Source organism: Ursus americanus, chromosome 26 (assembly GCF_024610735.1).
Source record: "Ursus americanus isolate L20-20 chromosome 26, mUrsAme1.1.p, whole genome shotgun sequence".
Lineage (NCBI taxonomy): Eukaryota > Metazoa > Chordata > Mammalia > Carnivora > Ursidae > Ursus > Ursus americanus.
Genome location: NC_142152.1, coordinates 32,991,006 through 33,016,944, shown reverse-complemented (window position 1 = coordinate 33,016,944; position 25,939 = coordinate 32,991,006). Strand labels below are relative to the sequence as shown.

The window sequence follows — 25,939 nt, the reverse complement described above, 5'->3', positions numbered from 1 at the left end:
TTTTATTTATTTATTTGGTAGAGGCAGAGAGAACAGGAGTGGAGGGGAGGGGCAGATACAGAGGGAAAAGCAGGCTCCCCACCAAGCAGCAGGGAGCCCAACATGGGGCTCGATCCCAGGACCCCGGGATCAGGACCTGAGCTGAAGTTAGACACTTCACCGACTGAGCCACCCAGGTGTCCCCTTTTTCATGACTTCTCGTTTTGTCCTCAGGGTTTCCTCAGTAGGTTGAATCTGTAATATCTTCGGACATCATCTGCAGCAAACCAGTGCCAAGCCTTGTTTGTGTTCTCATCATTTCTGTGCTAATATAGCACACCCCCAGCCAGATGTTTTCGAACAGTCTTGAAATGTGTGAGCAGGGTCCACAAATGTGATGACAAGCATCACTTGTCCTCTTTTCGGGATTGTTCTCTGCCCTTAGCCAAGCCAAAGTTTGGGGACGTGGAGAGAAGGAGTCGTCTCCTGGAGGCGGCGCCTCTGTCTCCTGCTCTTACGTGTGCATCCAGGGGAATACCAGGGTTCGGCTTGTCGGGGCGTTCTGCCTGTCGGCTGGGAGGCATCTGACAGCAGCTGCCAGGCTTTGTTTTTGCTCCCCCGCCCGTGTTTTCCGACTCCTTCTCTCTGCCAGTCTCTCTCTCATGCTGTTCCTCCTGCTTCACTTCCAGGTGCCTTTCCCATCATTTGTGCTCAGCAGTTCTACTATTGTTCTTCCCGTCTGGTTCTTTAAATTCAGCCCACACCTTTTCAACTCCATATCCTGAGTCAAGTGTTTGAAAGCTGTTATTTCATGTTAATTAGAAGTTCTTTTTCCAGCCAAGAAGCCTTGCGTGCAACCGTTCCCCCAAGTTGAGGCTTAGAGATGAGCTCTGGCATTTTGTACTTTGGGAACAGTTAAAGGACAATTGGACAATTGGAGCTCACCGCCACTGCATGCGGGGCAGCCTTCCCCACGGCCTCACGGCCCTCCCTGGGGCAGGTGAGCTCCAAGCTTGGCTAAGCCAGAAGAGCTCCGTGCGCCTCCTGGAGAACATCACCACGGTCCTATGTGGCGTCTCCATTGGCCAAAATTGCTTGGCAGCCAGACCGGGGCGGGGGGGGGGATCTCTGGCCTCTGAATAGGTCTCTACCAAATGCTGCAAGGTGACCCTTTGGCAGCTTCTCTTCCCTTTGTAACACATCTCCCAGGTGACCCAAGTTTGGTGGGAGATTCTGGTGGAAAAAGGCTTCCACCACTTTCTGGACTGGTGAAGAAATTAGCAGGAGGTGGCACCTGGGTCCTAAGAAGCCCCTCAGGGAACTTCCACTTCTTGAGATGTTCTTGAGCAGAAGTCAAGCCCCGTCTCACGTCTGGCCTCACCCTTTATGCCCACCTGCTTGTAGATCAGAGGCTGCATCCCTGTCCTCACCTGGCCCGTTGCCATCCTCCCAGGTGTCGACAGAGCCAGGCTCGGGGAGGCCGCAGCCCTGAGCCCTCCGAGAGCCACCAGCAGCCCCTTGGGCATCCTGTGTTCCATTTGGAGGGAGTGGGGGATACTAACCCATTCCAGAGCTGGGGCAGTGATGCATTAGGACCACCCTCTTTCCATCTCCCACTGAGAAAAAAGAGACTTTCGTCCTCCAAAGTGCCATCAAGTGCGGCCATTACATCATGCGTGGTTGAGGAATTCTCTTGTATGTCTAACTTAAATCACTGGAAATGCATTTCTTAGTCTTCTGTGGTTTGTAGAGAAAGTGGTCAATGAGCAAATGAGGATTTAAGGCCCCCTGGCCTCAGCACAATCCTCGGCACTGTGGAAGTGAGGGGTTGGTGTTCTTTTGTGGAAGGGAGATAAATACCACCCACCAAGAAGGGTTGTTACAAAGATCACCTTGGTTGTGTTTGTGAAGTGCCAAACACAGGACCTGGCACGGAGGAGGTTTTTAATAGACAAGAGCTTCCCCCGTCTCTTTCTTCTCTGTATTATCATTAACAGCAAACACTGGCTAATGTAATAGAGAGTAGAGTAGACAGAGATATAAGCTTGGAATTGTTTGATGAGGTGGGGTTGTGGCTGAGATTAGAACTTAGGAAGAATTAAGGAGAGCAGTAGATTCATACAGATTTAAACTGAGGACATGACATGTATATTCATAGAGTTAGGAAAGAAACCTGGCCTTTGGCCAGTAAGTTATTTTGGTAGGAGTAAAGGGTCCAGCGGGATGCACGGCACAGAATGGGGTGGTAAGACAGGAGTGGCCGGTGGGCAGGGTGCCTTCGAGGACTCAATAAGGAATTTTGACTTATTATTACAAACAGTAAGGAATCACTGAAGTTTCTTGAGCTGGGACTGAAAATGATTTTTAGAGATCTTCATAATGCAGTGCTTTAGAGCTGGGCAACTTGGGGAACAGGAAGACCACCAGGAAGGCATCTGGGCTCATGCTGGGGCCTTCGCAAGGATAGTACTAATGAGCTCGGGGACCAGGGGAGCTGATGTCTTCAGAAAGGCCTAAGTAGAATTTGGGAATGGGATAACCAAGAGGCCAAGAAAGAGAGAAGGGTCTAAGCTTAGCTCACAGAAGGTCTGGACAGAGGGTAGAGCCATTGGTGGTAACAAAAATAGGGAAAAGATAGTTGGTGAGGTCCTAGCCCTTCAGTAGCAGGGCTGGGAAGATCTGAGGAGAGAGCCTGCGCCAGATGCCCCCCTTCTTTATGTGCCATTTTGAAGCTTGCAAGACTTATTCTCCTTCACAGGATGAGGATCTTTGTGGAAGGGAGTTGTCGATCGTTGGTATCAACGGTGTCACGTCCCGTGTAAATCTGTAAATAAATCGGGATTTGCTTTTAATGCATTTTTGAAGTTTTGCAAATAAATTGGTTTTGTTTTAAAAAGCAGGCTTTTAATAAAATCCCCATGATCTCAATAACATTAGCCACTCTGATGTTTTTAAGCTGATCACAAATGGTCACGTTGGGTGCACCTGCATTTGCCTGCAATCTACAAAGCCAGATACTGAGCTGGGAGTTCAGGAACCCTTGGCCCTTGCTGCCACCGCTTAAGCTTCCCTCGGATCAAGCCTTTGCCCGCCCTGTTCTAGAATGAGTGCTGTCGCTTCCTGCTGTAGGCCCGGCCGCGTGATTTGGTTCTGGTGGGGACTCTCTGGCTTGAGCTGTGTTCTTTTCTCCCTTTGTCTCTCCATCGTAGACTACTGTTTTCCAAAGTGAAGTTGGAGTCACTGTGCCGGGGCCCGGATGAGGCGCTCCTCACATGTAAGCACATGTTACAAATATGGAAATCCTGCTACAACCTGACCAATCCCAGGTAAGAGGCCAGCAGTGCCTGTTTTGCGTGATTTTTGCATGGGTCCCCGCCTCCCGGTGCTGTCTCCGATGGGCACTTAGCAGGCAGGCATGACCCTGCCGCCCTGTGCCCCTCCAGGCCCTCGTGAGCAGCAGACAGTAGGGGTGAAGCCGTACACACCCCATTTGTGTAAGAAAAGGGGCTTTTCTTCCAGTGGCTGATGAAGCCCCCAGATCAGGGGTTTCTTTTCCTGTTGCTGCCACAGTGACCTACGAGGCCCAATGCACAGCTGATCTCCACCTGATTTCTCTCGACTGGCCATTTATTTAAATTCTTGGACAAGTCTTATCATCTTTCTGGTAATTTATGGATAGACTAGTCAATTATATACTCCAGGTGGGGGTCTTAGAGTAGTATTTAAAAGGCCTGCAGAGACAGCAGGCCACGTCTTACTAAGGAGAGTAGAAATCGCTATGGGCATGATAAAGTATAATTTTCAAACAGGTAAAATCATGACGTAAACAAATACAGATAAGCATGTATCAGAGGCTTTATGTGCCTCGTTAACTAATGAGTAATGAGGGAACCAGTGAAATGTTAAGACTCGTTCAGAGAAGAATTTGAAAGATAGATACACTGAAATGAATTTGCAAAGAAATGCAAAAACAGTATCCTATAGGACAATGAAATACATGGTTTGGGGTTGTCTTCTACAGGGTGGAAATCAATTGTATCTCATTTACCTACAGAACAGTAAAATGACCTTAATCAGTCGGAGTCAGTCAAGGGCAACCACCAGACCAAGGCAGATAATCGGGGGAAGGCTTGCTAGTCAATCCCCAGCTCACCACTGAAAGATACCCAGTAACCTGTTGTGCCCATTTTCAAGTCTTGGGCAATTTTTCCTGGCATCTGTTTAAATTACTAAGTGTGTCCTGCCCTTGGAAGGAAGTCATTTAATGAAAAGGGACCTAATAATTCAAGTGCATTCAGACAACTGCTCATACATTTGGAACATTTTTCAAGCTCATAGCAAGATGTATGGACAGCCCACACTAGGATCTTAAAAGTCAGGAGCCTAAAAATATTCAACTCAAGTCAAAAATGTGTACTAAGGATGTCGCTTGCCCCGTACAGCCCCCAGGAGGTGACAGGCTGGTTGGTGGCCTTGATGTGCAGGCTGTGGGCCTAGGGAGAGGAAAGGTGGGATGGGCCTTAGGGAAGCAGCAGAGTTCGGGAAGGGTTCCATGTGGGATTTTATTTCTGCAGTTAAAAGAAGCATATTCAAAATCAGCGCCCTCCGTGTTAGGGGACGGGTCCTTGTGAACTGACATTCGACAGAGTTGTGACCACAGACGGGCTTTGTGGACAGTGCGGCCGGAAGGGAGGGAGCTCACACTGTCCAGCCCCACGCCAAGCAGGCAGCCCTGAGACCCCTTGCAAAGCCGGAGTCTTGAGAATGAGCCAAGAATCCCCTCCGCAGCCACAGCCTGTGGCACGTGACTGCCCCGTGCTCTGTCTTCCTCTCGGTGAAAAGATGATCCTGAAACAGGCCTCTTCCCTTTTGCGGATATGTTCTGAAAATAAAGATCATTTTCATTTTTTAAAAATTCTACTTTTCTAAGTCTATAAGCAGAAATAGAAAAGGCCCATGTTATGTTCCCGAAAAGCCCCCCACTCCCGGCCTCTCAGCAGCAGCAGGGTTTTTAGGGAAGAGCCTTGGCCCCAAGCACCGCTAACGGGAGAGCCTCCCCAGGCTGCTTGCTTCCGTCCCGGAGCATTCCTTTGCCTGTACCCCCGTTCGAAATGAGAAAATAAACCCATCAGCCTTCATGTTGCCAATTTTCCCTCAGTTCTCCACACCTCTCCCACCTCCCCACATTTCCTCCCACTTAGCAACCAAGAATATTGAATGTGAGGAGAAAAAAAATAGCAGAATTGGAAAGCTTTTTAAAAATACTTAACCAAATGCCTGGGCTGTGTCCATACTTCCTCCGTTTCCTGAAGGATCTTTCAGGGCCAGAGCAGGGAGGAACCCTGGCTCCAGACGCAGAGTCTGGAGGGGGTGTAGGGGTGGGCGGAGGAGGGCCATCAGAGGTTTGCAAAACTGCTCCCTCCAGCGCCTCCCAAAGCCTTGGGGGAGGGGGAGGGGGAGGGGGAGGGGGAGGGGTGGTAATTGAGCAGCCCCTGATTAAGGAGCTTCCTGATTGTTTTTTTTAACTTTATTTATTTTCTCTGGGATATAAATAAATGTTTCTCCTGTAGGCCTTACCATTGCGCAAATTTAGACATCCTCCCCGGTGTGGTCGGGTTAGACGTGACCCTGGCAGTAGAATGAAGCATAAAGAGGGGAGGGCTGCGTCTTGACAAGGGATGGCATATTCCTCCTCCTCCAGATAAGGGCAGCTCTGGGTCCAGCAGCCTCGAGTCCATGATCAGGTCACGCAGGGTTCTAGAAGAGGGTAGAATCACATGAACAAGTGTATGAGAAGCGTCCCTACTTAAAAAAAAAAAAAAAAAATGCAATAAAAACTGGGCCAGAGAGCATCTTGGCAGGTGGTTGGTTTCTCCCCGGAGAAGGTCCACGCTGACTCCCTGAGTTGGGGCGCCCTTGTTTCTGAGCGTGCTCACTGATGGAGGGGCCTCTGCTCCACCTGCCAGGGCTCCCCACCGTCCCCCACCCCCTCCCAGCTCCACCGTGGGGCTGGCGCAGGCCTGCACCACAGTGAGATGATGAGGCACAGAGGGACATATGAGCAGTAATGGGCCACGTGGAGAAGAGACCAAGCTTTCATGTTATCTGCAACTTGTTCCCTCTTTATTTTTGCTTGAAGGAAAATCACACTGAGCTAGTCGCTGAACCGAGCCTTAGACAACTTGCAAAGAGCGTTCCACCTGCAGTCTGAGAGCCCATCCCTTGCTGTGAGCAAAATGGTGGGTGGCATTCCCTCGAGTGTACATTTGGCAAGGTGTGTGTCATTTCAGAAGCCTGGATTTATTTGCTGGGTCTGCAGTTCTCCTTGCCTTTAGGAGAGAAAGCTGTCTCGTGTTTCGTCTCCTCTGTCTCAGTAAAGGAGCAGGTCCCTTCAGTTCTTGTGCCCATTGGCTCAGCTGCTCAGAACAGCGTGACTGGTGACCAGGGCCTCACCAGAAGGTCCCAGCAGCCTCCTGGAACGGACAGTCACAGCTCCCGCTGTGGACGGCAGCACCCTTCCCCGGGCCGTCCCTGTGCTGGGCCATCTGTGTCTGCCTTGTCTTCAGTCCCTGCATCGGCCTTGTGGGACCGCAACTCTTCTTCCCATTTTATAGGAAATAAACAAGGCTGAATAACTTGCCTAAATTTTCCCAACTAAATAAGCACTAGAGCTCTGATTCAGGCCCAGGCCTGTGGCTGACACCAGTGCTCCCTGCACCACACATGCCACCTCTCCGAGTGGGCAACCAACATCTTTTCCTTTATTTGTATTTTTTATTTGTTAACCACTTCTTTCCTATCCCCCTCACCACTGCCACATGGACCGTCTTCATCGTGGAGCCATATAATTGGAAGAAAATGTTTTCTTCCCCAGTCCTATTTCAATTGCTTACTTACAAATTGCACTTTAAGTTTTTATTTTTAAAAAAAAGATGCTTTCTTTACTCTGACCTCAGTTGGAAACTGGAAATCTCATCCCATACTAATTAATAGTCACCAGCGTTTTAGGGAAGCTTTCTTTTTACAAAGCGTGCTCTCCTTCCATCTTCCAAGCAACCCCATAGAGCAAGCAACTGTCATGTTCTTTCATACCCATTTTACTGACGAGAACTGAGGGTCAGGGATATTTGGGAGCTTGCCTTGACTCTTGTTACCAGCTGTGAGGGGCCTGGAGAAAAACAGGCGTTTCCTCCTCTCCCACCTGCCCAGCTCTGCCTTCCCATCCCAGGCCCCTCTCTTCCATCCAGTAAATGCCGAGCCAGGTGCGGAAGCTGGGTTGCTACAAAGACCCCCCCGCCCAGGCTCTCACTCCAGGCCCACCACCAGCTTGCCCCTTGTGTTTAACAGCCTCTGAGGGCTATGGAAGGTGGAGGATTTCCAAGAGAAGCTTCCAGTTTCCAGTACAACTTTAACCATCGCTAGAATGTACTCTAAATGTTAGTCCCCAGACATTACCTGCGTGTGTGTGTCTACCTGTGGGGATATCTGCAGCTTATGTACTGTGGACCTGGGGCTCCTGCCAGTGTCCTCCCCCTAGCACCCTCCTCCACTAGCACTACTGACCGGGAATGGTTTTCCTTCCCTTCCTGCCATCCTCCTTGGGGGGTGCTCCTGGCAGCCGCCGGGCTGGGCCCAGGAGGTGAGGTCACAGGTTAGTGAGGCGGGAGTGGGTGGTCCATGGTAGGGGCCCAAGCAGGGTCCCACAGGAAGAGAGGAAGGCTTTCTTTTGTGAGAGAGACTGGCCAGAGTGAGAGAGTGGAGGAGACTCAAGGGGTGGCCAGGGCCTCCCTTTGCCTCTTCCTCATACCCCAGAGGTCATCACAAAGGCAAATCTTGAATGCTTAAGACTCCACACCCTATAAACGTAGAATTAAAAAATTGCTTAAAGCAACCAGCACAATTCTCAGTGACCGCATTCAGGGCGGAAACAAGAGCGTCTCCATTTTGAATAGTGAATTGTTGCTTATGCACTGATTTCAAAAGGAACTCTGAAGAAGAACGAAGGAATCTGACTGCATACAGTTTCTCAGCTGGTGGAGGGGAGGTAGCTCCTGTGTCGTTACAACAGTGGGGAAGGCTCACAAGTAAGATTTGGGTTTTAGCAGCAGTTTCTAACATTCAGAGTAGGAGGCCCTTAACTCAGCTTCCCCATACCTACCATTGCACTAGAAGGCTAGAAATACGTGGTCTTCAGCAATCAGCCAGCCACGTTCACCTCGGGTGCGTGTTTGTGGGTGTATGTATTCATAATGATGCATGGAGTATACCTAAAAGTTACAAATCTTCTGAATGCTCTGTCCACATGATCTCGGTTCAGCCTCCCACCTCCGAATGCAGGAAAACAATCCTTATCTTCATCTGACAGGGAAGACACTGAGGCACAGGGAGAGTAGGACCAGAAGGACCTACTTGTTAGGGCCAGATAGAAGATAAGATCCCAGACCCCTGGCTGGCTTCCAGGACCCAGGAGCCACACATGGCAGCCAACCCCGGGCAGTGAGACTTGGGGAGATGGGAAAAGCCTGGAGGGTTATGGCCAAAGAAAACCCATCAAAAACCCAGGCGAATCCTTTCTCTGCAATGCCTGGCACCTTGCGGTGTGTCCTGAAATCCCCAAGACGATGAAAAAAAAATCACTGTATTTTGAGATGACATCTTCTGAAAAGCTCCTAGGTGGGGAGCCATTGCAATATTCAGATCATAACTATTTGTAATATTTTTCTAATATTTGTATTAAAAATACATACATGAACAGACCGATGTTAGAAACATCCAGTCAGTAATGTGATTAATGAACATTTGCACCTACTTTTATGTTGTCTTCCGCTTGGAGACAGTTACTGTTTCTCAGTTGTGGAAATAATTAATAGAACAGTTTCCAAAAAACACGTATCCAATGATGTAATAAGTATAGGCTGACAAATAGTGTGCAGTGAAGCAAGTTTCCGTCTGTTTCCTGTGGATTTCTCTAACTACATCACTGGACGTGGAAATTACAGCCTGCGAACCATATTAAGTTTCATACCAAATCTTGTTTGTACCACTTTTAGCAACAGCTGCATACAGGAAGGAAATTGTGTCCCTTTATTATAGAATTTGAACTTCTTAACAAAAAAAAAATGCCACGCCTAGAGCCCCCAGATGGACAAAACAAAATAGCTTCAAAGAAAAGCGTTATAGCCTCAATCCTTAAGAGAGAGATGTGCTGCTTTTTGGAGCTTTCTTGGATGGAATATCACGATAGAGGAAAAAAGAACAGTGCAATTTTTTTTTTTTTTTTTTTTTTTGCTTACAAGCTTCTTAGAACAAAACAAAATGAGAGTCCGTAGGAGCTAAGGTCCCCTACCTGTGTTTCATTCCACTTAGGTCCGAGGTGGTCTCCCATGTGACTCGCCAAACAAACGGTGCCAAGCCTGCTCTGTAGGGGGGGTTGGGGAGGGGGGGTTCAGTACAGGAAGCTGGTAACCGTGCCAGCCTGGAGGCTGGTGCCCAAACCCTGCTGTGTGTTCTCAAGGCCCAGCCTTCTCCAGCTGTGATCGGAAGATCACTGGACAAGCTGGATGGGGGCAGGTGGGGTGCAGCTCCAGCTCCTCCAGTGACCAGCAGCTCCCTATGTGATCTCAGGACTATTAGATAGGGACACAAGGGAGGCCACGACTGTGATTGCCCTTTGAAAAGTAGGAGCCAGGGGTTCTCAAATCTAGCTACACACTGTGGAGCCATCTGGGGAGCTCGGAAAAATGTGGGCTACCCCAGAAATACTGATGCATGTGGTCTGGAGAGGGGCCTAGACATAAGGGTCTTCTAGAAATGCCCCAGGTACCTTCCCTGGGCAATGAGGGCTTAGCCGTAGACCGTTGAGTGTAAGACAATTCGAGGGCGGTGTGTTTATGAGCTTGATGAGCTCCAAGACTTCCAACACGGAAGGCCAGTCAGTACCCCGTCCTAAGGCGGACCGAGAACCTGGCTTCAAGTTTTCGGTTTTGTATCTTATAATGACACCAAAGAGGCTAAAATTGGAAGGGTCTGTGGGTGTGGTTTAAGCGTGTTTGTGACAGTGAACATGGAAAGAGATCGCAGCCCAGGCGGAGTCAGGACACAGGATGCCTTGTAGGCAATGGAGAAAGGTGTTACCGCACATTAGGGGTCCGCGATGGTTGATTCTGTGTCTCTCCCCCTGCCCCCCTTCCAATGACTGACCTCTGCAGCTGTGTTTTGCAGTGATTCTGGACGTGGGAGCAGCCTCTTAGATAGAACCATTGCTGACAGACGACAGCTTAACACAATTACTTTGCCAGACTTCAGCGATCCCGAGACAGGTGAGAATAATAGACCAGAGGGGACGGAGTGGTGTCCGCGAGGGAGCGCGTGGGGCCTGGCCCCGAGTGGCGAGTGGCGTGGGACGAAGACTGCCAGGGACGGGGCTCGGAAACCCTCCTCACACTAAGAGGTTAAACTCAGTCGAGGCGCATTTTCTCCAGTGTCTTTTCAAGTGTGTGTTCACAGTGGGGGACATGGTAGTGCCTGCCTGGCACAGCTCTTTGAGATCTTTCTATTTTTCCCTGCACTCTCAGAGCCTCAAATTCAAAACTAAAATTAGATTGTTCGCATCCCCATGAAGCCTCCCCTCTGCTTTTCTGTTTCTCCCTCTCTAAGTTTCAGATCTTGCTGAAATCAGGTTTTGATTTTTAATCAGTTGAACATAGGAACACCCCCCCTTCCCCCAGCAAAAAGGCCTTGTAGGGACACAGGTGGGTTCTGAGCTTCTGATTCCCCTGTCCCCTGAGCAAGTGTGTACATCTTGTCATTTGCGTTTCCACATTTGCCTAAGTACAGAGGAGTAAATATGCCTCTGTGATTTCCAAAACTCCAAACAAGTAATTCTAATAGTTCTACCGACTATTCGGGGGTGATTTGGAGGATATAAAAAAGTCCACTCTGCTTCGAGCCTCAAAGGTAGTTCCAGAGCATCGTTTGAAAGCTGGTTCTGTTGCTTCTCCACCCCCCCCCCCACCATGGTGCCCCAGAGAGGGGCCTGTGTAGGGCTTAATCCCCATCTGGGTATTCCTCCTCTTTTCTGGGCTGGCTTCATGAAAGGAGCCTCCAGGTCTTTCTCCTGACCTTGTGATAGGTCCCAGCTCCTGCCCAAGCCCTGCCAGAGAAAGCCAGAGAGCAGCCCTGGGGTAGGCACAGCCATCTCCTGAAAAATCTTGGCGCTGGCAGGATGGGAGAGATACCACCTCTAGAAGCCAGATGTGCTACTTGTCCAAACCCATGCTTGCAGCTGCCTGCACACTGCATTCCTTTGCTAGGCTCCCTTTTACCAGAGGTAGTCACCTTGAGGAGTCTGGTCCCAGGGCCCTGGGGCTCCCAGGTCCAAAGAGTGCTGGGCATTGGATGGAGCGCGAACTGCAGATCAGTGTAGTTTAACAGGGCTGCCGGCCACTGGTCAAAATGCAGAGCTGCGAAGCCACAGAGAAAGTCACCCCCTGCAGTGGCCTGACCCCCCTCCGCCCCCATTGACCAGCAGTCCTTGGAGGGGGGGAAGCCTCTGACTTTGAATAGCGCGGCAGTCCTAGAGACCCTGTTGAACCTCCTCATTGCTGGAAAGGGAGGGTCAAGCTGTGGGCTCTAGCCACTGCAGGGTGAGGCCGGGACACGGGGGGAAGGAGGTGACGCTCACTGTGGCACCAGCAGCAATTTTGGCCAATTCGGAACAGCTGCGGCGGCTGCCCATGGCTGTCTTACCCCCTCTGCCCCCTCCCCAGGATCCTGTGAGGACAGTCCTCCTAAATTCAGACCCCTTTCCTTCCAGCTGGCCCGGACCTTAATTTCCCCTGAAGTCCCAAGACTTGCGGGCCACATCGCATTGAACACAGATTGTGGCAGAACATAAGCGAGGCCCTTGTTATTTGTTCTCCCCTCTGCCCTGTGGGACATTTTCCCTAGAGACTTCAAGAATGTCCCCGGCCAGGTTAGACCTTCTGAGATGCGGGAGTGTCCAGGTGAGGAAGGTACGTGACGCAGTTAGGGCGATGCTGCGCCCTCGTCCCTAGTGGGGTTTGTGCATCTGCTTCGCCCCTCACCCCGGGAGCCCGGGTGGTTGGACCGGGGTTGCCGACCCAGATGCCCTGGAACAACAGGGCAACAGCACAGCCTCCAGGCCCCTGACCATATTAGTGTTGTGGTATGATGCCTGCAAGATAATTCTTGTAGGAATCCCTACAAGACTTATTTCACCGGCCCTGCCCTCAGAGCCCCCAGTTGTTGGCTTACACACCGCTACTTACTTACCCAGGAGGCCAGGGAATCAGAAATGCAGCAGGCCCTGTTAGGAGGCCTTATCAATGCCGGCTGGTTGTAAATGAGGGTAGAACATTCTGAAATGACCGTTGAAATCAAAGAGACAGACATGAGGAAGACTCACCTAAAAATGGAAAGGGTGCCTCCGTCTTGATGAATAGAGCCCAGTTTTCTATAGTTCAGCCCCGGGGGGCAGGCAGAGGGCCAGCACATTCTCCTTTGTACACCTTTGTGGATGGCCCGACTTGTGAACGACCCACAGATTCTAATTCAGAAGGTGCCATAGAGAAGTTTTGCTCCCATCCCTGTGTCTCTTATTTTTCCAGAAAAGTAACCAGTTCTATTAACTTTCTGCTTGCCCTCCCAGTGTTTTTTTTCATACAAATGATCTTAGCTATGATTTCCCATGTCCCCCTCCATGAATAATAGCATAATACTGTGTAGATACGCCCTCCAGCACCTGGCACTTTTCACTTCTCGGCATGTCCCGAAGACCCCTCCATATCCACCTGCAGAGAACGGCCACGTTCTTACAGCAACCTAGCGTTCCATGGAGCAGACTTCACATTCCAGACTTCTCTGTCCTGCGGGACCTCAGCCATCGTCCTCCTTCCCTTTGCCACAGTCTTCAGTACACGTGAGGGAGGAGGCTGGACAATTTTGAATAGCACTGCTCATTTAGGAAAGCAACAGGGCTATAGAGGAAAAGAGAAAAGGAACTTATCCAAGGTAAAAATGGTCCCAAATCGAACCAAAGTAACCAGGGTCAGCTGTGGTCTGAGAGGACCCAACCCTGGCAGGTGACACCTTGCTGATAGTACAGGCCCATGCCGCACCTGGTGCTTCTCTCCTTTCCTGAATTCCCTAATTTAAAGGGCCCAGGCATCTGACACCAGCGAAACCGCACAGTGCTGGCGTCCTGCAAGGACGCGGCCAGAGCCATGGTGAACCCCCACCACCATGACCCTGTCCATTCTCAGGCACCCAGGGTGCACATAGAGAGTCCTTTGCGAAGCCACAGGCCCTCTTGGGTCACTTGTTTTTGTGTTCCAGAACTAAAATTTATTTCCTTTTTGTTGTTTTTTTTTTTTAATTTTTTATCATGGAAAATTTTCAAATATACCAGAACGGAGGCACCGATGTAATGAATCCCATGTACCTACCACCAGCTTTCAGCGATTAGTATTCCTTTTTCATCCCTCTCTCCTGCCCCACACTTAGTTTTTATAGAGCATTTTAAGGCAAATCCCAAACGTCATATTTTGTGTACTCAAATTTCGGTATATATGTCAAAGAGATAAGAACTTTTAAAAAATAGGAACACAATGCCATTATTATACATTTGGGTCATTATAAGGTGCAGGCTCAGTATTCTCGATTTGGGAAGTGGTTAATTAACTAGGATATGGTTTTCCACCTCCGAAATCGCCCATATGAACATCTGTGGAATAACATAAGGGGAACACATGTCTAGAAGCTTTGGACTGGCCAAGTCCACTGGGGCTAATAGAGTAGCATTGGTGTCATTAGTGGATGTGGCAAATTGAAAAAAGCCCCCTAAACAACGCGATTTCCCTTCCATTGTCACCTCTCACCTTCCCCCACCTCTGATAGGTCCCAGCCATGATAGGTCCCAGCCATGGAAAAAGAGGAATCAGATAGAGTGACAGTCTTAACGTTGAAGCTATGAATCATTATCTTTTCTTAGGAATAAGTTGGTAGTTCCTTAAATAGAGGATGAAAAAAAAATTTTTTTTTCTTCCTTTTGCCTTCAAAACAGGATGTGGAGTAAGGAGATTTATCTTTAATCATTGGTAGATAGTACCAGACACCTATCCGAAGCAAAATGATTCTTTTACCTTGCAAGTTTGGCCCATTGTGTCTGTGACAATTTTTCATTGGAGCCGTGGTCTCCCGATGACTGGGTATGTCTCCATTGGAGAAGCATGAAGGTGGCGGTGACAGCTTCCTTTCCAAAGTGCCCAGCCTATGCACCTGACCTCAGACCAGCTTGGAAAGCTTTAGCCCTCCATTGTCACGATGCTGTGACCATGACCTATGGTTACATCTCAGTCTCTCTACCTAGGAAAACCTTCACTTTCAGTAAACTTTATATAAGTGCTTCTCATAAAAAACAAATCCAGGAATAGCCAAGGGCTACACCCTTCCAATTGAACATCGGTCTCCTCTAGAATGTCCTGGATATTGTAGGTTAAAGATGTATTATTTTCAGCGGATCATGCTGCCGAGTCTGTGCCCAGGTAAATCTGAGTTATTTTTATTCCGTGGTATTGTTGCAGAACAATTAAATAACCAGTGGAAAAAACAACAAATTTGTTTTCTTCGAAAAGCACTTGTATTCTATTGTCCAGTAGAGGAATGATTGTGTATTACATGACCTCATTTTCTTTGCAGCTTATGTGAGTATATTAAAAGCTAGTTTATTTTTTCCTTTGTGTCTCTAAAGATTTCTTTTTTTTTTTTTTGCCTTTATCCTTTTTTTTTTCTCTTTCACTTTTTTAGTGTCAGATTCCTCCTCCTCCTCTTCTCTTTCAAGAACCGAATCTCCTCTCCACCTGTTTGTGTCTCCTCATCTTCGTTCTCATCCCAAACCTGACATCTTTGTGTGGCCCCCGGCAGCTCATTCATTCAATGACCCAAGTCCCCGCCGGGAACCCTCTCTGTGTAAACATGGTTTATGGTTTTTCCTTTCTTGTTAGATCTACTTCATTTGCCTGATGTTTCATTTTCTGATAATCTTCCTAACTGATAAGCTGGATAGGAAACTCCATCAAATTTATCTGAGAGAAAAATCTTGCCAATTTGAAAATCCCAAAGCTGTGTGGGGCAGAAGGAGACATTGGTGCCCAGGTCCCAACCTCCTCATTAAAAAGTAAAGGAGACCTGTTTTGAGCAGGATAAATAGAAGCTTTTCTAGACAATGCTTCTGGTTCTCAGCTACTCGTATGCTTTCCTGGAGTTGACATACCTGCATAAAAATCCCATTTTTTAAAAAGGCAAATTAGAACATTTTGCACATAATTTATTTCTATATGTTTCTGATTTTCTATTTGGAAATTAATTCAACAAGCATACTCCGATGAAGGTGATATCGTAAAGATAATGGTCATAAGCCCTTTAAGTTTGTGGTTCTCAAACTTTGCATTAATATCGCACAGAGAGGTTTGAAAACTGCAGATCCCCCGAGCCCCACCCCTAGAGTTTATGAGTCAGTAAGCCTGAGCTGGACCCCAGGCATGTGTATTTACAGAATACCTACTTAGGATTCCAGGGCCAACGGGTCTGTACTGCATCTTGAGAAACAATGCTATAAGTTGTTTTCCATTTGCAAGGAAGGAAAACGTAGGGTTTGTGTGAAAACCTATGAAACTATCAAGAGAAATTGGACAGTGTTTTAATCTAATCTTGCTTTTAAATTATATGGAAATTTAGAAGTCTTTTATGGTGTTCAGGGACCTGTCCATTGAAACAAACAAACAGATTCCTGTATTAAAATGAAACGCTGGTTGATCAAGTCCTTAAATGGGGCCTCAATGTGGGTCTCACCAGGAGGGGCCGGGCTTGCTTTCTTTCACTCATGCATTCGATGTTCACTTTTACTGCAGCACTGCCAGAACATTTAATCCCTGTATCCACGATTTATAAGGGCTCATCTCTGTCCCAAATGCTCCGTTATATGCCGAACAAAAGCTCCTAAGGGGACTGCTGCCAGAAAGAACTACTTTCTCTAATGTGCTCATCTTTCTGATGGCTACCCTGCCGTGTTAAACACACACACACACACACACACACACACACACACATAAAGTCGGGGCAGAAATGAGGCTATCATCTAAAATAAATCATTCAAACCAAGAAACACTCTGGCTTTACTTAGCTGCATAGTGAGTGTTCTGAACTTGGCTTTCATGGCAATCCTGGCTTTATGAAATGCAAGACGAAGATAATGTTTATAAACTGCTTATGCGGTTTTTAATCCACTTCTTAAGATAGACATTTTCCCTTAATACAATGCCCACAGGCAATGGACACCTTCAGCTTTTACGGAGAAGTTGTTGGCATCCGTTGCCTTTTGCCCAGTTTTTTGTCTTCAAATGGGAGCTTAGCGTGATAGATTCCCACTGGCCCGGTCTCTCCTGTTGTACAACAAACCCACTACCTGGGCCCCTCTGCCAGTGTTTATCTTGTCACATCCCAGAGAGCCCTGCGTTCTTTTAAACCTTTGAAGACTGAAGTCCTAACTCTTCAGTGAGACACCTGATACCCGATTAATTAGTAAATTGTTAGGGCGATGAGCACCCACTGGGCTTTCTGCTGAATGTGCTGTGTCCCAAGCAAGGCTCAATTGTTTATTCTTTGTGAAACTATGAATCATCTCCTGCCCTCAGGGAGTGCCTCGCTGGTACCCAGGTGATGTGCCCCAGAATCTCCCCCCCCCCATAGCTACCACATTTAGTTAGAGAAGCATACCATACATTTCTGATAAATGTAAAATTTCTTGATTAAAATTGTAATGATCTTGAATCCTGGCTCCTTTTATGAGGACAGATAGCCAAGGCCTGAAGTTTTCTGAATTTCTCTCTCCAATCCTTTGACTTCATAGGAGTGAAAACTAGCCCAAGTCTACAAACTATTGGAATCATGATTAGGGTTAATGGTGGAAAGATCTGAAAACTGCTTGTTTGATTATTTTTCCCTTCCCTTTGGAATTTCCTGCCCTGGAAACAAAACACATTACTTGAATTGGTCAACTTTCATGTGCTGGGTGAACATTTAAATGTAGAGGGGAATGCCCAGTTGGCCTTTCTTTGGCTTCAAAAAAAAACAAAAAACAAAAAAACATTGTTAGTGGAAAATCATGTGTCACTCTTGAATTGAAATCTAATTTGAGACAGCCAGACTTACAGTTGGAAGGTTATTAGAACTCTAGTTGCTTTTTTAGCCTCTAATTTTGATTTTTCAAATGTTTTGTTTCTTGGTTTTAATTTTTGATTTGATTTGTTGTTCCAAGGCAACTCTCCAGAAGTATACTTTCATGGTTTTCCCTCCCTTTTTTCAGTTAGTAAGTAGTTTACCGATCTATCTATTAACCTTTCTGAGGGTCTCCAGAATCACGCTTCCCTCCACCATGGAACGTGTGTTGTAGTTGTTGATCGTGGGGGATGCTGGGATGACGTGGATGTGGGGCTGCCACCTGCTTGCCCACTCTGCCCCCTGGGGCCCGTCTCAGATGCTAATGCATTCCCCCCCACACTCCACCCCCCCACCCCCTCACCCCCTGCAGCCTGGGTTTAAACACTGGGGAGGCAGTACTTCTCTGGGTGGGACTACAGAAGGAGGCAGTGCAGGAAAGATGTCCAAGTCAGGCATGCAGTGGATTGGCCACAACCCCGCTGGCGCTGACCGGAAGCGTGAAACACTCAGCCTCCCCAGCGCAGGTCATCTGTGAATTTGGGGTAGAGGGAACCAGTTGAATCTTAAATTTTTTTTCCAGTTCACCCATTATTGCTATGTAGAAAAGCAATTCTAATTATTAATTTTCCTGAAAGAGGCGAAACAGACATCATAAACTTTAACCAGCATCTACCCAAACTGAAAAGAGACTAAGCAGTTACCTGGGTGTAGGACTAATACTTCGGGTGGTGGTCTTTTAAGGCATGAGTGAATTATCTTTCCAAGGATGTTTCCTAGACTGCTGATTCTCTGCAGTCAAATATTTTTGGGAAATATTGCATCTCCCTCTTAGAGACTCAGTTCATATTGGCACATTAAAGGCTCTGAGAAGTCCTGCAGTTTAAAAGAGTCAAGGCTCTCAAGTTTGACCCCTTGTTCCCCAACTAATTTCGTCATGTTTCCCACCTGTGGAATCAGTGTTCCAGGGACTGCATTTTGAGAAATGCTAACGTATAGAGCCATCCAGTGCATTTGAATGATCTGAGCCTTTACCGCTTACAGCAAATATTCCTCTCAGGGAGTTGATTTCCCTCTGAAATCTAGCTCAGCTGAGATGCGACTTTGTTTCTGGCTTTTAAAAGTGTCCATACAAATAAAATATTTTTTAAATGAATAAAAGTCCATAGTAGAAGAGATATGTTTGGTATTGTCATCCCATTAGGGTTCTTCAGGAGAAAAAAAAAAAGTTTCACTGCCAGGGTTCTTTCAAATCAGGCTCCTCAGATACATTAAAAAGATTCAATTTTCAGAAAGTTGGGTTACATTAAATCTTCAGGCAGTCCTCATTAGTTACAGTGAGGCTTGATGCAGTTATACAAGGGACTTAACTATCTTCCATGGAAACCACTCCAACTCTCCCAAGTCAGGAAAGCTAGGTTCAAGGACCAGTTCTGCAGAAGAAGCCAGGCAACCCTGCACCTTAGCTTCCCTATCTGTAAGGACGTCAGTGTACTAATTCTGGTCACACACACCTTTATGGTATGCCAGGAGCTCATCCTGAGCCTGGGTCAGGTGCCCCCTCCCGAGTGACAGTGGGTAGCCGTGGCTCCCACAGGGAGGTGGCTGCCAGATGGAAGGAGCCCTGTTGGGACGCACTCTCCACTCTCCACGTGGGCTGCTCACCACTCCTTAGACCTGGGGACCCTGAGTGCCCCCATTCTTGAGTGCTCTCACAGTCATTATCTTGGAGGAAAATGCATGTTGACATTTTATTCGCCTCTCCAAGAAGGTGCTAAAAATCAGGAATGCTGACTTGGGTTCTTGGCTCGGTTTTTCATATCCCAGATTCCAGTGAAACTGCTGTTCTCTTTAGGAGCTCATAACCCAGGGAAGAGAATAAGCAGATTCATGACAAAACACACCTCTCAAATAAGATTGAGAAGCAAATTCAAGGTCGTTGTTTTTTCCCTTTTCTTTTGGCTAGCATTGCATTATTGACTTTGCATTTTCTGACGTTTACAAATGTGTCTCCCGATCAGGAAATGACTAGTCAGTTGGGTGCACATTTCACCCTCTGCTCCTGCTTGACAGGATAAAGTCGGGTTTTCAAAAGCTGTATATGAAAAAGTTACTCTAGTGATGACCCCACTGCTCTTGAGGGGTGGCAATTAAAAAATTTCAGCCCTTATGTTTCAAGGATGAACCTTTTCTTGCTATTTTAATGAAATTAAAATTAATTCTCCCCAATTAGTTCTGTGGTGTCTTTCTTGAAATAAGACTGAAGAGAACTTTAGGAGATTGACGGGTCAATAATAAATGGCCCTCAGATAGAAGTTAAGGAGTGTGTGTCCAGTAATTAGACCATCACCTAAACCAGGGAGGCTTTTCCCAGAAAGGCTGCATTCAAAGACAAATGCAGCCTTCCCCAGGCACTTGAGTCCAGACGCACAGCCGCATGAATATGCAACAGGGAGGGTTTCTAATGGAGATGAAAGCATCTGCCTGGTGTAGTCCTCCAGAAGGTACTGTCTCCAGCCCAGAGCCATGGCTTGGCTCACTCTGACAGCTGGCATCTTCCCGCATGCTTGTGAACGGCTTCCCGCCACGCTCCCCGTGTGCCCACCTGGCCCTGCCAACAGCCGTCAGCAGCATGCCGGGCCACCCCCGCATGCCCATTGCTGGTCATACACCCTGGTCTCTCCCCCTGCCTGAGTGGGCTCCTTCCCTAAAGCTTTCCCTGGAGAGAACCTTCCCCCCTTCAGGAGAAGACACAGCCTGTCAGGTTCCATGTGCTTGATATTCTGTTAAAGTGACTTGGAAATTGTAATCTCGTCTCGAGACCGTGGGTTTGGCTGTCCTGATTTACTTGGCTGTCTGAATCTCTTTTCCACTCCGTGAGAAAAGGAAGTATCTCCTAGAACGGGGACCAAAGTTATTTATCAGAGGAACCCACAAGCAGGAGAGGCCTCATTGTCAGTGGGAATCGGGTAGGAACCGCAGGTGCCTGCCAAGTGCTACGTCCCTCACCCCGTCACACTGGCAGACACACTACAGAGAGGGGACGTGGCAGCTGTCACGGAACTGGAGAGGTGCCAGGGAGGAGCCCCCCCCCCAACCCCAAGTCAGCCTCCTCAGACAAGCAGATCTGCCTCCAGCAAAGATGGGAATTGCCCTAACACCCGTGGGAAGGAGAGGCCAAAATGTTTAACGTTTAAAAAGAAAGGTATAGAGACAATGTGCCTAACTGGGGGCTTGATGTGACAGTGGACTCTCCTCTGCCTTAAAAATCAGAGGCAGTCCTCACTAGCTACCGAGCTGCTGTCTCCTTCAGCCCCGAGGACATTCTGGCTCGTAGAGCACAGGTAGCAGGTGTGAGAAGGTCATCAGGCTGCCAGCAGTCTGCAGTGTTGGACTGATTTTACTTTCAAGCCCTATCTCGAGAAACAGACGTTCTTTTCCTGTTAAAAATGAAAAATTGTAAGCAAATCTCTCTGGCGAGAATGCTTAGTCATTCGGATTGCTGTTCAGTATTCAGGGTCTTTAAGAGATAGAAGTGCTGCCTCTTCCTTCCTATTTGAATTGTTGGGGGGTGCAGCTTCTCAGAACTGGGAGCGGAATAAAGTCTAGTGACAGATAATATCGGATCGTTTCAGAACTGGGGGGAAATAAGCACGGAGGTTCATCAGCCGTTGGGGGTTTCTGCGTGCCCGCTCCTGGAGCGGCTTGTCTTCTTTTCAGAAGAACGTGGGGAGCACGGCGTCAGCTGCCATGGGGTTTGTCAGGGAGAACGTGGGTGCCCAGCAGAGAGAGGGGACTGGGGCACAGCCACATGCTCCATCATTCCATGTTCGTGTACACCAGGCCTCCGAGTTAATTCAGGAGCGGGGAAGCCAAGAGCTGCCCAAATCCCAAGCAAACTCATGTGAGATGTGCAGTAAAGGGTTTTCATTGCACATCATGTAACACTTGTCCCTTGTTCCTGATGCTGACGCCTGCGCGGGCACCAGGTGGGCAAAGATTCATCTAAGATCTAGTCTAGCTACGACACGCCGGGAAGATGCGAGGGGAGAGCAGGTGCACACCCATCAGACGAGAGCCGCCTACTCAGTGCCACCAGAACAGTCAGACGGACAGCTGGACTATAAATAGGGGCCATGCATTCAGTGACCATGATTGTGAAAATAGGCACTATCGAACATAACCCAGCCTCGTCATGTCTTATGCCTTGTGCCTAACAAGATTGTCTCCTCTGAGACCCCTTTGAATGGTGAGTTGGGGTTCACACGCGACTGCCACCTTGGAGGTCTGTGTGAAGCCAGTGTTGGGAGAAGGGATTTTCGGAAAGGCTCTGGCTGCACCGGCTGTCTGAGCTGGCTGCTCCCAGTGCCCCGTTGGCGGCAGGCTTCCTCAACAGGCTTCAGCACGTGATAGACAGCGTGGGTCAGAACACCTCGGGAGGTTTCCTGAGGCCAGTGGCCTTGGTTCTGGGTCCTCTCAGCTGTGGCGAGCTGCCTGCCCACTGCAATTCCCGGGTCCCCTCCGTTGCCTTCCCTGCCTCCCGCACCCGTCCGGACGGAAAGCCTAGATGTAGGGATCAGAGCAATTCTTCGGGTAGCACCTTGGCGTTTGGATCAGGTGTCCAAGATAACATTTTCTTTTGGGCGTGTGAGTGGCAGAGGAGAGAAAGCAGTTGGCTTGAGGACATACAGATCTGCTCGGCACCAGGGCACCTGATGCCCCCTGGACCATGTGGACAATTAGGTCACAGAACCTGGACCAGATTTTCAGGCGCGCTCTCAGCTGCCCACGCCAGCTCTCGGTTCGGTTGGTTTTGCAGTGGCTTTCTGGAGCCTCTGCGCCCTGCGGCTGAGGGACCTGGGGGAGCACAGCAGCTGCTCAGCCTGCAGTGTTAGGGCAGTGATAAGCACGTCTCGAATTCATGTGGTGGATAAGAGATGTACAGTAGCCGGGCCCTCTCCCTGGCTTACCTGTTGAACCCGATGGTGTGGAAGCTTATTCCTCCAGAGTCTTGGATTTCAAATTAGAAATAGATCTTATATTCCTCCCTCTGATTCCTTTTTTAAGCCTCTTTTTGTCCATTTCCCTTAGGGTAATAATCCCTTCCACCCCCACGTACACTGTGGGAATACATTCGCATTGGTGATAAAGGCAAGGGTTGCTTTAAAAAAAAATGTTGGTGAGAACTAGCATTTCTAGTTGTGTACCTACATAAATCAGACTCGATTTTGATATAGTGTCTGTTTTGGTACTTACCATTTCAGTCCTGTGAGACAGCAACTGACAGGCTGTTTTTGTTTTGATCAGATATATCCATTCTGATTCATAATGACGTTTATTTTTTTTCCTCCAAATCCTAATCCTATGGAAGAATTGGACTTATCGTATTATTGCCAGGAATAGTAGACGTTAAGTATTCAGTAATGTTGCCGTTATTATTAGTCATCCGCTATTGCTAGCAAATACCCGAATGCTCTAATATCCATCCCTAGTTTAGAACATGAAGGGTCTCTGCCCTTGCGAAGCATGTGTTAAAAGGGATCCAGTAGGAGGGAAAACTGCAGTTCCCGTCCATATTTAAAGGGCTTAGTTATATTAGAGACGGGGGAAAGTCATGGAGTGAGGAGCAGTGTTTAACCTACTATGTCCCACAGTCGTTTGCAGTCTGGGCGGTTGGAGGTGAGGACAGCCACGCGGAGAAGCCCTTTGGACGGTGAAGGTTCTAGCCTCTGAGCCATTGTTAGGCCAGGAGAGTAGAGCACACAGACATGCTTCCAAAAGAGGGGACCGACCACTCTCTTCCAGATTTCAGACAGTGACATGTCTGTGGACAGTACTCATTCATTCCGCAAGCATTTACCTGGTAGCTGTCATGGGCCTGGCATTGTCAGCCCCTAAAAGCACCTCGACGTGGGACCGCCTCCTGTCTTCTAGAAACCCGCTGTCTAAGAGAGAGACCGTGACATTAACAGAAAACTGTGTGGTCTGTGCAGTGGATAGCCATACCCACAGGGTGCGGGAGGAGCACTGAGGACCCAAGGCCCACCTTCTTATAGGGGAGTGACAGGGAGAAGAAACGGAAGGGTCACGGCAGCCTTCCTGGAGGAGGTGTTACCAGAGCTGGATTTAGAGGTTAGATTCAGAGTTAGACTACTGTTCGAGTCCTACTTTTGCCGCCCACTGGCTCTATGACTTTGGATAAGTTCATAAGCTCATTAAATCTCAGTTTCGCTGTCTAAAGCATGCAGGTAACATCATTAGCCATCTCACAGAATTGTGTAAAGGTTAAATGAAATAATATATGTAAAGTGCTAATCGAAGTGCCTGAAACCTGCCGTGCCACGTTCACTAAAACTGATCATCACTGCTGTCATCGTCTGCCAGACCTTTTTCACAGGGAAACATGTTATTATGTGATTAATGAGTTAATTTAGTTGTGTATAGCTATCACGAAGAGAAGGGACTTTGACAATGGTTCTGATTAATTTGTTTGCAGACCAAATAAAACAGTGAATCCAAAAACCAGTTAGCCCCTCCAGAAGCCACAGGTCCTCGTAGCAAAGGGCCCATAGAACCTAGGAGAAAATGGGTAGAATTTTTCTTCAGTATTTGTTTATTATTGTTAGTTGCAAATGAATTAATGACTAGATATTTTAAGCATTTCTCAGTTTTGATTTCCAATGTGGCAAAACATCAGTAGCTATAACCCACATAAGCAAAATCTCTGGAAGGGGTCTCAGGAACTCCACAGAGTCTATAAAAGGATCCTGAGACCAGGAGAACTGAGAACCAGTATTGTAAAGAACAAGAGCTTCCTGAAACTCTGTTCCCCAGAGTCTTGGGAAGCAGGGGAGCTCATGCTCCCTGCCTGGCATGTGTAGCATATGTCTTCAGGCTTTTCTTGACCAAATGTTAATAGCACCTGCTCTCTGTCTCTCCAGGTGGGTGGGTCTCAGTCTTAGCCGGCAGTGGAATCACCTGGGTGATTAGCAAGAGGACTGGCCTCACCCCTAGAGTTAGTGATTCGGTGCGCCCGGGGCTAGCTCTTGTATCCTGGTCTTTTAAATCCCCAAGTAATTCTGATCTGAAGCCAAGGTTGAGAACCACTGTTCAAGGCAGTTGATGAGAAGGCAAACCAGCGTGGTGACGTCAGAATATAGCAACAGCAACCTTGTTTATTAAGCTGACAGTTGTTACTGAAATTCTCAGGAAAACTGTATCAAATCCTTATTCTCAAAGTTATTTCTTTTCCATAAAAAGTCCAAAACAAAACAAGACCAAAAAAAAAAAATCGACAGCAGTCTAATCATTTTGCTGTTTTGATTTTTTTTTTTTTTTTAAGTAGACATACTTTGTCTAAACAAGGATCCGTTCTTAGATGAACTTCGTGAGTTCTGGATCATAATGGCATCGACTGGTGTCTTTTAACTTGGCCTCCGGTCCCTCCTCCTGTGCGGCCTCGTTCCCTCTGCAGAACTCCCTGTCCATTCCCAGAGGCGCTCTCCTCTTGCTCGTCCTCGTGGGGGCTCTGTGTGGCTTATCCACAGAAGGCAGATTCCCAGTCTGGCTTCCGCCCGCCTCCCGTGAGCCCCTCCACCAAACCCCCGCTGAAGGATTGGAGTGTATTTAGAGGTACCCATGTTTCCTTCATGTTGGAACAGTCAAAACACAATATGGATGGCCAGCCTCTTGCTGCAAATACTCTCAGAATACATTGTGGTACCTCTCAAAGGCCCCACAGAAATTATTTTTATGCTCACAATTTCCTCTTATCCAGAGTATAACCAGCTCGGTTTATCGGAGTGGTCAGCATTTGTCTTCCTAGATCATCACTATTTGAAACCTTACAATAAGTCGATAGTCACCACTAACAATGTCAGAATGTCTCTCTCCATATTAAACTTTATGATGAATTAAAAATGAAGAATGCGGCCAGTGATATAAATATCAACAGTTTGCAGTTGGAAATCACTGAGACGCCTGTTCTCAGCTCCGAGACCACCCCTTCAAGGGGGAGTGTGGGGGAGAGGTAAGGAGCCAGCCCCCTGCAGAGGGAGTGGTCTCCAGCCACCAGGACCCACAGAAGGGCAACATGACGAAGAATGAGTCATTTGATTTCTGAGTAGAAGTTCCTTTACAAGCCTCCTTTGACTAGTAGATGTGCTTGGTCTGCTCCTCTCCTTAGCCATTTAGGACAGCAAGTTTTGCCCCCGAGGCAGGCGGGTCCCACTCCTGAGCCCAGGCATCTAAGGGAAGGTCTAAGGGAAGACCTATAGCCCGTCTTCCCTTAGCGCGGCCTTGACAATGGACATCTGCTTGTACGTGGGGCCAACGAGGTCATGTCCTAGAATGTGGTTCCAAATCTAGGGGTGTTGGCCGGCTCTTAAAGGCCAGGAAGAGGAATGGCAGGTTGCTGGGTTTGTCTTGAGAATGGCCTCCTCCCTCCCCAGGAGGCAAGGGTGACTCCTCCCCCTGCCCCCCAGATGGTTTTTAGGTTTAGGCCCGGCCGGGTGTGCTCTGTCACTTACCTCTGTAGCCCTTCATTTACGCCACGTTTCAGCATGAGCGTCACAGCCGTGTGTCCAGCTCTACTCGTCTCCCGCCCCAACACTGTCCTAGACTGAGCTCCCAGAGGGAGCCCTTGCTATAGCATGTGCTCTGGTTGTTGACTAAGAGACGAGCTAGAGCAGAGGACGGAAGCTCCCGTTCAAGGCCGTAATGATTG

The 25,939-nt window shown here is 48.0% G+C and overlaps 1 protein-coding gene across 9 annotated transcripts in view; it reads left to right on the top strand.

The window, feature by feature from the left end:
• Positions 1-25,939, top strand: part of TTC7B (tetratricopeptide repeat domain 7B) — a 250,186-nt gene that overhangs the window by 178,245 nt on the left and 46,002 nt on the right. For 3 of the 9 annotated variants that reach the window (XM_045807632.2, XM_045807634.2, XM_087856180.1), the window contains 4 exons: positions 3,189-3,305; positions 10,201-10,298; positions 14,806-14,967; positions 17,315-17,365. In XM_045807632.2, the coding sequence (XP_045663588.2) occupies positions 3,189-3,305; positions 10,201-10,298; positions 14,806-14,967; positions 17,315-17,365 (428 nt within the window). The remainder of the gene's footprint in view (positions 1-3,188; positions 3,306-10,200; positions 10,299-14,805; positions 14,968-17,314; positions 17,366-25,939) is intronic. The other 6 variants (XM_045807635.2, XM_045807637.2, XM_045807636.2 and 3 more) reach the window with 4 other exon arrangements.